General features: G+C 44.4%; 1 protein-coding gene across 1 annotated transcript in view; it reads right to left on the bottom strand.

Moving 5' to 3' along the window:
- Nucleotides 1-1380: 1380 nt before the first annotated feature.
- Nucleotides 1381-13124, bottom strand: part of LOC144128091 (lysoplasmalogenase TMEM86A) — a 60989-nt gene continuing 49245 nt past the window's right edge. Inside the window, exon 3 of the mRNA XM_077661166.1 lies at nucleotides 1381-5523. Within this exon, the coding sequence (XP_077517292.1) occupies nucleotides 5123-5523 (401 nt within the window). The 3' untranslated portion in view covers nucleotides 1381-5122. The remainder of the gene's footprint in view (nucleotides 5524-13124) is intronic.

Consider the following 13124-nt stretch of genomic DNA (forward strand, 5'->3'; position numbering starts at 1 on the left):
CCAGCTTGCTTTCCTGAATATAAAAAATGGCTCTCCCGCATTATGCACTGAGCATTGTGCTGTGAAATTAAGTCAAATGCTCACATTAGCTGCCTTTGTGGCATGGCAGGAAGGATGTAATCTTGTATACAGTGTTAGCTCTACTCTTGTATCATTGCATGCCGCTTGGGCTCAGTGGTTAGGGCACTTGACTACTGAGCCGGAGGAATCGGGTTAAATCCTGACCATGACGGCCACGCTTTGATAAAGGTAAAACTCAAAAATTGCCCGTTAGCTGTACAATGTCAGTGCACATTAAAAGAACCGCAGGTGGTCTAAATTAATTGAGAGCCCTCCACTACGGCATTCTTCATAGCCAGAGTCTCACTTCAAGACGTTAAGCTCCACAATCTTGCATCATTAAATGTTGTCCTGTCTGCAGTCCAGCCTTAATTCATAACCTGTCAGTCATACAGCGCGACTCTATACACGGCAGGGGATGCCTAATTGCTGTTCAACCACCCTCCAATAACCCGCCAGGTATCTCTTGCTGGCATTGCCCAATATCTTTTCCTTTCCTGTTGCCTGTTCATTTGGCCATGTGTATTTGCTTGAGTCCACCACAAAGCACAGTCACAGCCCTATAGGGTGCCAACTTAATTAAGGGTATGCCATGCCATAGTGGCCAGTAATCTTTTCAGCACAACACACCATCACTCACATTCCTAACCTTTCAGAGTATAGGCACTGCTAAGCACAATGCGTATTCAACCAAGTCACAGTCATGTGATGCACAGCATCAGTTCCCAACACACCAAATGAAAGGAAGAAAAAGCACTGTGATTTGTGCCACTGGTTCCTTATCTTGTGCACAGCCATTCAATGTGAAATCTTACCATGCATTCTGATAGCCAGCATCTCCTGAAGTAATCTGAGCTCAAGCTGTGCTAGTTAGTACAAATGAGCACTGCAAAGAACAAATGGAGGAACAATGCATAGGCAACCAGTGTAAACAAGGGCTTGTATACATGTTTTTCTCCTCCTTTTGTTTGTGTCATATCTGTGCTGTTTCTTTCACTACAATCTACATCCTTTCCATTCCTTCGCAAGAGATTTTACAAGCTCAGTGTGGTCGGCAATAGTGAAAGACGACATCTCCCTCCTGCCCTGTTATTTGCTTCATGGTTTTTTTTTTTTTTAACTTTCTTGTACCCCTTGCTCTGCTAGTATGCCTAAAATAATTTTTTTCATGTTTGAATTAAAACGGGCCATGAAATTTGACTCTCCAGTACAGATTTGCATTGGTCGCTGGCGCTCAAGTTTTTGCCGTTCTAACTCTTCCATCTAGCAAAAGTAGTGCCATGCGAGCACTCAACCTCACTCATCCTCCTAACACAAAAATGGAGCATGGAGTAAGTTTATATAAATGCAACTACCATCAGATGTGCTTTCACAAAAATCTTTGGGTGACAGGGTCAATCTGAGTATCCATTAAGTTGAAGTAAAGCCAGTGCTCACTTCCCAATCAGGTTCAGACAGCTGAGAGATGGCACTTTGTTAAGAGGATGCGTTAAATAAAAAAGGCCAAATCTGTTCTGTTTTTTTAATTCTGTTCTGTTCTATGTATTCTGTTTTTTAATTTATTTCTTCTCTATCCCAGGTACTTCATCTAGAGTGCTGAAAAATATCGCAGGTGAAGAGCAAAATATGTAGCTAATTCACGTCACTGGCTCACAGAGCACAGCAACTAAGGAATCGATTTCCCTGCAAGTGCCATGCCCCGTGCAGTTTCTGTCACTTTACCCTTCATTATCCAGAACAGGCAATAGTGAAATGTTTAACTTGCTTGTGCACCAGTCCCAAATCCCAAGACATCTACATGTGCATTAGAACCATTTGGACGCTTCGACATAGACAGGAACCAACTTAGCAAGCCGTGTTACCCTTAGGTATGACTCTGCAAATAAGGAATAAATCCTTCTAACGATGTGCATTGGCATTACTATGATTAACTGCACCTCCATACTAAATTTAGTTAAATGTGGCTAAATAGCAAAAACGTTCATAAATTGTTCATACAGCCTGTAGCCACTGCAGACACAGACTGATAAGATTCATTTCCAAAGTTTTGTGAGGCTGAATGGCAGTAGCTATTGGTACAAATTCAAGTGAAGTTTCCTAAATACTCCATTTTAATTCAGGTTGCAATAGCCTGCTTTCTACTAGTCAAAGTCCTGGTCCACGACAACACGTCTGCACTCCAGTGTAGAAGTCAACACCGTGGTACGGAACACATTCTGCTGCTGTTTGCTTGACTTGTCACGACATTTATTTTCGATTGCCCACTACTTGGCATTATACACACAAGTCATACTGTTGCAAACAACCTTGTCTTTCAATTCCATTCAAACTGTCAAATGACACTGTCATTAACATCTGGCTACAACAGCTGAAAGGATGAGTGCCTCTTAGCGGCTGCAGTGAACATCCCACCCATGGTATACTACGATCAATATTTTATATGAGTGCACGCTCTTCTGACTTTGTCGCATAACAGCATTGCTGCATCTCGAACTATAGTGACAGCGCCACTTCATGTGCGGACACATTCCAGAGTATTGCAATGATGTGCCCTTTTCTCCTGACTGCATCTAAACGTGCTTCTAAACTGCTTCTAAACTTCTGTAATGCTTTTATACAATTGAGGGCAAATAAAATGAAAACGAAATGAAAGTTTATGCCATCTTAAACATGGCCCCATCATTCAACACACAAAACAAAACCATAACTTATCTTACTATAAACTGTGGGTATACCACAGCCCTCGAGGCTTTCAAGTGACATTATTTCACAAGCCATTACAAAAACAACTGCATGACTGAAGACATATGTGCAAAATACTGTAAAGGCTATACCAAGATATAACTTATCAAGTTTTGACACCAGTGCATGCACACCTAACAACACGAGTAACAACAAAAATTGGATACACTTCAGTCATATTATGGGTGAAAGATGCGCTGAGCAAGGGCTCTACATGCTGGTAAGCAGCATCATCATGACCAGACAGAACATGACTCCTACAAAATGAGCAACTCCCCAAGAAGCAGGGAGAATTCAGAGTAGATTCGGTTTTTAACTCCGCTTTCCACTTAACCTTCATCTGCGACACAGCTCTGAGCTGTATTACACAAACAGGATGTCAACAAATCATCTTTCCTCCTTTCCCATTTCAGCATTTTACTAAAAATACAAAATGCTTACATGGTAACGTCTCCCTACAGTCCTAGCAGCAAGAAACTACTCACTTGATGCCCTTTGCATATATTGTAGCAGAAGACAGTGTGTGAAAAACAGAGTGATGAAGATAGAGCTCAGCACCAAGGAGCATATGAATTCAGACTAGAGGTGGAAGCACTAAAAGGTTGGAGTGTAGCAGTTGCTGCTTGGTGCGCACTGAACCATTGCAATAAAACGAGCCCTTCTTTTTTTCTAAGATGGCCAAGTTTTGTGAATTGGCCTGTGTATGCCATTAAAGTTTCTTGAAGTAAAGTGGGACTGACCAATTCTTTAAGTCAATAATGCAGAGAAAACACTGCAATAATTGAAAATGCACCAAATAACACTGTATTAAACCAGATGAGAGTGAAAAATGTACACTGCAGCATTCTACCTAAACTGCATCCCTTACTGCTCCGTTTAGACTGCTCTGTTGATAGTTTGCATGCAGAAGTATTTCCATACTACTGTCAAAATTTACTTGGCAATAGCAATGAAACCCGGCTGTGGAAAATAAAAGAGCAACAAACTGAATTGGTAGTTTTTTTTTCATATGCTCATTCTGTGAAATTTTTGAGGTATTGCACTGTGCTTCAATCATTACTGAGTGTAAGCTGACACTTTAAATGGAATGATTTGTGGACATCCTGTTTGTTGCACAGAACGAACTAAAAAAAAACACTTGTGACACGAAGTGTGTCAGCGGATAAAATGGCATGACGGGTTCGCACTCGGTGACATGTTCAAAATAAAAACGCACAAGAAACCAGCAGATACACGGCCCATTCAATTCACTTGGTCTTAGCAATCACAGTTTCTGCATACCTATACAATGCATGTGGACAACAGAACCTTCAAGACGAATTGTTCAAATTCCCTGGAAGCAGAAAGAGAGCCAGGTCTCTCATCCTCTTGACATGACGCAATACTGTCCAAGGAATGCCAGTAGATCCACTGCAGTACATCAGTGACACCCCAAACTACACTTTTGACTTGTCAGACCAACGCTCTGCTGTGGGAAGAAGCAGTTCACAACAGACATGCAGAATAATGCACGCTGCTTCAAGCTGCAATGCCAATCACCTGGCCAAAACGAATCCCACAGATCAACAAGGTGGTAACTGAGATGGCTCACAGCAACACATAAAACCTTCTGCCTGCCTGAGAAAGGGTGATGCCTTTGCGGCACGAGCAAGATTGATTGACTTGGCGCACTCTTGCATCTGACACTTTCTACAGGTCAAAAGCCATATTGATCCGTGACATTGAGCAGAAGACAGCTCCCTGGCTTATGGCCATGCTGGAAGGTTTGTTCAATAGAATGGAAGAGCTTCCACAGCGCAGTTGTCTGTCACATCTGGTCATCATTACAGACCCAAATGCGATTAGCATGAAGAGGAAGTGACAGCTCTGTAACACAGAGCATATGGCCTGTTGTGCTCCTGCAGCTTGCATCAACAGAGCACATGTGCAACATGTATGCAACATGACAGCATGGTATGTCAAATTTAATAAACAGCACACTTTGCAGGTGCTGAGGCACAGGCAGGCACCAGTAGTCAACGCTGAATCAACAGGAAAATAGGCTGACCATTTTGTTCACTAGCAGTTGCACTTCCAGCAGCCAGGCTACTTGTGTCCTATTCCCTGGCTGCAGCCTGTCTGCAAGTTGCAACATAACATTGAAGGCATCTGGCAGCTCCAATCACAGGCAACAGCGCCAGTGTTGGCAACTGAGTCAGCCATTTGGTGCTGAGCAGACAGTGACAGTCCACCTGCTGAAAGGGTACTCTAATAATTTTGTTCATCGTGAAGGAACTGTGCCCTCAGACATGGCAAAGTACAGTGGTCACTAACAACTAATCTATTCTAGCCTTGTCTTCGATGTGCCCGGCAGGTGCATAGCAGACGACGGTGGTGTGAGGGTCGAAGAGCAGGGCCCGCCGTTCCGGCAAGGTACCTGTTGCTCGTTTGCGGCACTAATAGCTGCTATAGTGCGGCAGTCCACAACAGACAACGCTATCCCGAGCTGCGCTGCATAATATGAGAGCATGATCACATGCTGGATGTATCTAGGCGGTGCACTCATGTAGAAGAGATTGAATGCTATGAGCATGTCGGAGGCAGCAAAGAGGATGCCACCAAAGCAGGAGCACAGCTTGGTCCAGGTCCAGAGTTCATCGAAGAACCGCACACGTGAGACGCCCCGCCACACCATGATCATTAGCACGAAGCCGTACAGTGGCACAGCGAAGAGGTATATACCTGCAAAGATAGAAGCACACAGTCAGTCACTCAGGCCACTTGAGATATGCCAGTAATGTGCTATACAGCCTGCTTTCTGTTGGCCATAAAACACATGAATTATTGATACATCCACTCCACTCATTTCAAAGGTAAGGAACCAATCCTAACATACACAAGAAAGCTGGAAGGTTTGGTCAATACAAGTGCTGAAGATTATTTACCCCACACTTACCATTCTCACAAAAGCATTACAGCATTTGGCAAAACCTAGTCCAAACCTTTAAAATTCGCTATGACAACCTGTCATAGAAAGCTTAACTGATGTATTTGATAATTCCACACAAACATTATTTGTGTAGCCAAATAGCAGCCACGCTACACATAAAGAATCCTGACCTATAGTCCTCCACCTATAGAGATACCAAGTGCATCTCACCTAAGTGCAGGTCATACCAAGTTATTTCTAAGCTAAAAAAGTAGCTGAACACATCAACTCATGACAGCAAGCTATACTCTTGCCCTAACCTTGTTCTGACATCATTTACAGCAATTGTACTAATAAACACACTGGGGGCAAAGTAATGGCTGTTCATTGCCACTAGCAGCATCCTGGCAGTATTTTAAAGTAAGAGCTTTAAGGATCCCGTTATGCAGAAAATTTGGAATTGTCGGCATTGGCCGTGCATTGACCGTGTTTTGGCTATGAGTGAAAAATACCAGTTTGGTCAGCTGGCATGTTAGCTTGGTGCAACTGACTGGTGCTGTGGCACCAGCATGAAGCGGCCACCAGAACTAAGACTGCTCGCTGCGCCAAGAGGTGGCGCGCAAGATGCGGACTCCGCTAGCAACACTTGGGCCCGCACTGCTAAGTGTTTGTGTCTCTGAAGCGATACACAGAGGACTTCAGTCCACTGAAGGGAGCCATTAAAGCTGTTGTGTCATACCCTTAGGGTGGAGGTTTTTTATTTAGAATTTTGTTAAGGGAGCTTTTTATTTAGAATTTTCAACTGCTACTTATCTTTTACAACACATAACATTACGCAGCAGCAAGACAAAAGACACGTCAAGAGCAATTGTCACGGAATGACTACTGTCCTGGTGCTTCCAGCGCAATTCAGTGCTTCTTCACCTTATAGTGTAGTACTACGTATCCACTGCACAACGACACACGCACCATAGCTAAACTACTGGAAAACCTGTGTGCACAGGCTTTAAGCCAATTTATTGTGTGCTATATTTGACTCAGGCAACGAAAACAGCCTTCCCTATGGAGGCCATTGTCCCTACTTACACCAGAAAAGGAATGCGTCAAGTCTGCAGCAACATCAAAGCAATGGTAGTCTGTTTTTCTGTGCCTTAGGCACTGAAAGGAAGCTTAAGAACCCATTTTTCAAACATCTTTTTTATTATTCAGAAGAATTACTTATGAAGCAGGGACAATGAGTGGCACATGTACATACTGCAGTGGCAGTGTTTGGGGCATGCAGACATGGGAACGAGTTTAGAGAGGTGTCAACGATGCGGATCAAGCAAACATAAATGTAGAAGCTGCATTGTAATGGTGAGCCAGCTTATTCATAGCCAGAAATTCTGGACAAGTGCATTTTTCAACAAGAAATTGTTTATGAATGCAATTTTTTCATATGTCAAAGGCATCAGGCAGGCTTGCATTTTTTCACTGTTAGCATTTTTGTTATCGTCAAAAGCATTCTCCAATGGTTTCTATATATGGCAGTCTTGGCTACTCGATGTGAGTGATACACAAACTTTAAAAGAAAAGTTTTGCTACATATTAAAAGAATGAACCATTACCTTCAAAATTTCCAGAATAGTACCTTACAAAAGTCCACCGTTGCCTCACAATTAAAATTGATGTCCAAGAATACTGGGCTTGTTACCACTTGTAATATTTCGCCTTACACAAAAAGAATTCTTGTACCCCATATTTCTTCTGACTAAACCACCTGTGGTTAATTTTTGTTCTGAAAAGTTAGTATGACTCAAGAATAGAATACTTTCCATGGAAACCAATCTTTATCAAGTACGACAAGATTTGCAGACAGCTTCCCGGTCTGACATTTCTAAGCTTTATGTTGATGATGGGATCAAAGCAGCAGGCAATTACATATACTCTAACGGAGATGTGGCCTAGTTGGTTGGGCGCCTGTCACGGCTGCGGGAGGTGGTTGGTTCGAAACCCACCACCGGACACCCACCGGTAAAAATGGGTACAAGAGGCCCCCGGCCTGGCGCCCGGCTCTCTTTAGGGGTGTTCGCTTGGGAGAAGCTCCGTAAACCCCGCTGCGCCCCTCGCGGGAGAAGGCCCAGTTTCAAACGGCGGTACCCCTTCGGCCAACGTGGTTACAGTGAGAAGGTGCGACCCTTGATCAAGCTGCTGCATCAGTGATAAAAAGGGCCACAAATGGGCTTCTACCGCACGAGGCAGATTTAACGTTGTTGACGGCGGAACTTATCGCTGATCCATCAGAGCAACTGTGGTCAAGACCCTTTTCCCAAGCATCTCACCCAGAAGAGCCGAGCACCAGGCCGGGGGAAATATTGTACCCATTAAAAACCGGTAGGTACCCGGCAGCACTGGGGATCGAACCCATCACCTCCCGAATGCGAGGCGCACTTGTTCTCTTGTTAACTTGTTCTCTTCATGAGTGCACTACTTTTTTTTTTAAATCTGGGAAGTTTTGCTCAGCACCTCAGTAGAATCTCAGTGATAGGTTGTTAAGTTCCTTGGCTGAAAGGAGGTGTGCACAATGTGCTGAATTTCTGACGTTCTAAATGCTCTCCCGTGCCATACTATTGATACGAATGCACAAGTCATGACTGAACCCTCGAGTGCTCACTAAGCACGGCCCACACATATCGCAGGCACCGCGATCGTCAGTCGCATGGTACTCACCACGAACAGTGAGTGGTGGTACGCCACTATAGATAAGTCCTGCCAGCTGTAAACAGATCTGCTTGAGTGAATTTTTCGTGTTTCTGCATACAATTTTGTTTCTTTTGGACGAATTTCTGATGATACAAATATATAAGAGACCCCTTCAGATTCATACCATCAAGCTTATATATGAGATCAACAATGGTCATCCCATGTGCAGATCCATTTCTTTTGTAGCGAAAGCTACAGTGGCCACCAACTCGCAGTTTCGCCGTGCTCGCACTTCCACCGTGGTCGAACCGCACCACGAGACCAACCACATGACTGGTCACGTGACCAGCCGCGTGACGAACCACGTGACTACAACTAGCCAGACAACCAGACTAACCTGCACTTTCAATCAAGATTAACCAAGGCTAACCAAGCTATGCCTTAGCTTTGGCTACGTATATCCTGGCATAGCCGAGCTAAGCCACTGTCAATTTTTTTTTTTTACCACGTCACATAGTTCCTCACAAGTTAGCGACTTTTATCTGGGGCCAACACACAACTGTTTCGCCCCCTTACTTCTCAGATGAGCTAACTACATCTACGACATGCTGAGAATCTATTTCTGAGGACATTTTATCATCCTAAGGATGTCATCTACTGATCCCTAAGTCATCATCTGTTTCTGCTGTTCGGCCTTACACCGTCAGAAAATCCTCAAACTGCCATGGAGGACATTTTTGGTATGTTTTCAGAACATAAGATGACGATCTGGCACAAAGAATGTTCATTACCATTTTCTTGCTTACTGTGGGCATGCATTCACAAGAATTGTGAAACGGCTTTCTTTTTTTACTTTTGTGCTGGATTCTGACAAAAACTAATTTTGTGAAAGTTTGGCCACTCTTAGCAAGATTGACTGATTTGATCACCACCTTTGTCAGTGCCCATGGTTTGTTGTCTGTACAGTATTTTCTTATAGCGATGGCTATATATAGTTCTCTCTGAATTAATTTTGCCAAATCAATGGCCAAATTATTGAGACAAGTACAACTACTGTGGGGCAAAAATCTGAGTCCAACCCCACCAGAAAGATGCACTGGATAAGTCATGGTTAAACATCAAATGTATTTTAAGATATATCGTGATGACATATCATTTCTTCGGTCAGAATTATTCTTTTTATTATGTCATTGCACACAGTTTTTAATTACACATGCAATTTTATGTAATGAGAGCCACACATGCAATATAAAGCGAATTTTATTTCAGTGCAATGCCACAATACTCCTGCTAGAGGACGTTTGTAGGACAATTTAGAAATTTTTACCCTCACGTCATCCAGCAGCGTACGAATTAAGGACATCATTCTGAGGGTGTTTGGCCATGATGCACTAAAAAGATCCCAAGAACAACCTGTGTAGGATGAGGACGTTTGTACCATTTGAGCATATGTCCTCAGGAGGTGTTGTTAGGGTTGTGCAAGAAATGCTTCTGAAATGCCAGTTCTTGTTCAAAGGTTTTCATGCAATGGCAACAGCATGAGAAATGTGTCATGATTCTTCCAACACTCCAGCAAAAGTCTACACAAGGTGACAAACTACACTATGGCTCGCCCATAAACTTATCATAGGAACTAAACATACAAAAGGCCAGCGTTTGTGTTTGCACAACTCTATCCCATTGGCTTACACTTATCTTTGGAAACCTTGTACACGTAACAATATGGCCCACATGCTAAGATAATTGGAAACAATATAGGCTGGACCAATGTATGTTGCCACTGCTGCCCCCAAAGGTTAAGCACAGGTTGATCAGTGCTGATCACAAGCTGAGCACGACCCATCACCATCTTTCAGTATTATCAAATGAAATACTCCAAAGAATGGCTAAACTACTTCTTATTGAAACTTTGCAACATAATCTAGACCAAGTAAGGCACGGATTAGAACAACGTAAAACTACAAGCACTGCACGAAGAGTGAAGTAATATTTAAGATATCGGCAGTAAAGGCCAATACACAGCTCTTGACACAAGCTTATGTCAGAACAGGGCCTCCTTCTGTTGCAGTTCTTATGTCTGCCTGCATCTCCACCTCGTGTAACGTTCCTTTGAAGTGCATTGGCACTTGTGATGCAACAGCTAAGACCACTGCTGACATCACACCACTGGTGAACAGGGATGTGAAGCTACCAATGAAGTACTTGTGCTGTTTTTCAGTTTAATTTGCCATTCCTATCAATATGTACTGCAGGAAATTCTGCCAACAATCACCTAGCCACATATACTCCCTGTGCCTCCATATTACATCACACCAGCATGCTATATAACTTTTAGATGTATATAAAGTTATAAGCTAGGCAATGCAATTTTCCCTTCATTTTTTTTTCCAAGCTCCACTTTATGGATCAAAATTTTCATCTTGTGCATCTCATCACTTAATTAGCACAATGCTTCAATGATTTAAGGACATCCCCTAAGTTAAGTACATTTCATGAAGAAAGTAGTTACTCATTAGCATCCATCCAAGCACAGCCATACGGCTGCAAAGGAAATCCATGAAGATTAACGAGGAACTTCACAGCTCAATTACATTACAGTGCAAGTAATACAGAGAACAGAGAAGGGACCATGCCCTGCCCTCTCTGTATTTTCCACACCGTTCACGTCTGCGATACTGTCAAACCAACTCACCCAACTTGCAATCCTCATTCATAGTCGATGAAAGGTTCGTCCTACCAAGGGCTTAATTATATACAGACGAACTGACAACCTTCACACCATTCTGCTTAATATGTTGCTCCCAGCAAGAGTTGCCGTGTTTGTGCATGTGGTATTTGCTTGGCCCTGTAGCACAGGCGAAGCTCTCCCCCTCGCCCGTCTTCCACAGTGCTTCTCCTGGGCCCGCTGCCTCCGTTCAGTGATTATTAATAATTTGGGGGAGGGGAATAGGTGAATTTTATGGCGGTTCTGCAGTGCTGTAACTGTCTCTGCTAGAGGGACCACCTCAACAGGGGGAAGCAGATAATTAATAGAATAGGGTGTGAGGAGACAGGTCCAGTAGGGGAAGGTAAGGAAAGGGCAATGAGCAGGAGCCACGCTTCAGCAGCGGAGCCTCGAGGGGGCATTATATGCAAGTACCATGATGCAATTAATGTGCGCAGATTAGCAGCGTCCGCAAAAAGTCCTTTAAGGTGCAACTAATTGTGTTAGCTGGGCCGGAAGGAAAGAAAAGCTCTTTTAGAGAGCCGCATTGAAGTTTAATTGAGTTTTCGATATCCGTCACAGAAGTTCAGAAGGGTAGCGGATCGGGCTAGTTGGTGCAGATTTGACATTTTCAGAAGCGCTAAAACACCGAGGATGCAGCTCGTCCCTGTCTGTTCCCTCTGCGTCCTCGGTGTTTTAGCGCTTCTGAAAATGTCAAATCCGTCACAGAAGACATCATGGGCACCACAGAAAATTGGGCGAACACAGAAGATGTGATCCAATGCCTTGGTGTCACCGCAGCGATGGCACGCTGGAGAGGAGGTGGCGTCTCTCCGCGGTCCAGAGGCAGCAGATTCTCAGTCTGAGAATGAAGATGTAATCCGATTGGTCAAAAGCTTTAGCTGGGAGGAGCACGAGAGCCTGCATGCCCCGATGCAACACAGGGATCAGGATGGTGAAAGAGGATGTGGTTGCCCACTATAAGTCAAACACTGTCATACGTGCACACACTGGTACATACAGGAGTGGTGTCATTGTGGGCACCTTTTGCGAGGGAATCCACTGCTTCATTGCCACTGACACTTATGTGGTAGGGGACCCATTGTAAGATAACATCACAGCCACTGTTTGTGAGGGAGCGAAGTTTGTTTTCGAGAGTTAACACTGTGGGGCTCCCTTTATCAGGACGCCTCAATGACGCACAGCAGGTGGCGTGCCACTTCCTTCCCCCTGTGCTGCATGGTTTCGATGGCTGGCTTCTGTCGTGTGTCATATAACCAGACCTTCACAGCGCTTCTTCTCACTCGTGTCACTCCGCCGCGCACATCAGGCAGTGTGCCACTTGCCCTCCCCCGCTATCCTTCACAGTGCTTCTGCTTGCCGTGGCACTGAGCGCTCCAGGTGGTGCGCCTTCCCCCGCTGCTCCCACATCTTCCACAACGCACTGCGCCAAGGCAGCGCTGAGACTGCGTGGACAGACGCCACAACGCTGTTTCCGGGAGACCACCGCACTAACAGCTATCGCTGTAGGGCCGCGCAGCGGCTCGGCAGTGAAGTAACGCAGCTGACCAAAAACGCGCTTGGGATGGAGAGGGAGGGAGCTTTGGGGGGATCAGTGTTCAATATCTGTCCTCTCTTGGTCTGCCCGGACGTAGTCACTCTGTCCTCACCTCAAGAACCCGGATGTAGTAGTGGCCCATGCCGACACCAACATTGTGCGGAGTACTGGGCAGCGCAGCAGTATATACAGCGTGTTCCGTGTTTATCTGTCCGGGTTGTAAAAAATTCTCCTGCGCAAACTATTGGACCATTACTGCTCAACTACAGACCACAAGGCAGCTTAAGGTAGTCTGTGTTTTTGCAAGTAATTTACTATTTGAACTTAATTACTTGGATTGTCCGGAATTGGAGAACAACTTCAGTCGTCCGCAGGCAGAATTATCGTCGTGGCTAGCAGAGCAGCAGATTTAACAGGCTGTGTCATTTGGGGTACTGCAAGACCTGTTCCAGCTCCAAGCAGGCACATTG

The sequence above is a fragment of the Amblyomma americanum genome, chromosome 4, assembly GCF_052857255.1.
Source record: "Amblyomma americanum isolate KBUSLIRL-KWMA chromosome 4, ASM5285725v1, whole genome shotgun sequence".
Classification (NCBI taxonomy): domain Eukaryota; kingdom Metazoa; phylum Arthropoda; class Arachnida; order Ixodida; family Ixodidae; genus Amblyomma; species Amblyomma americanum.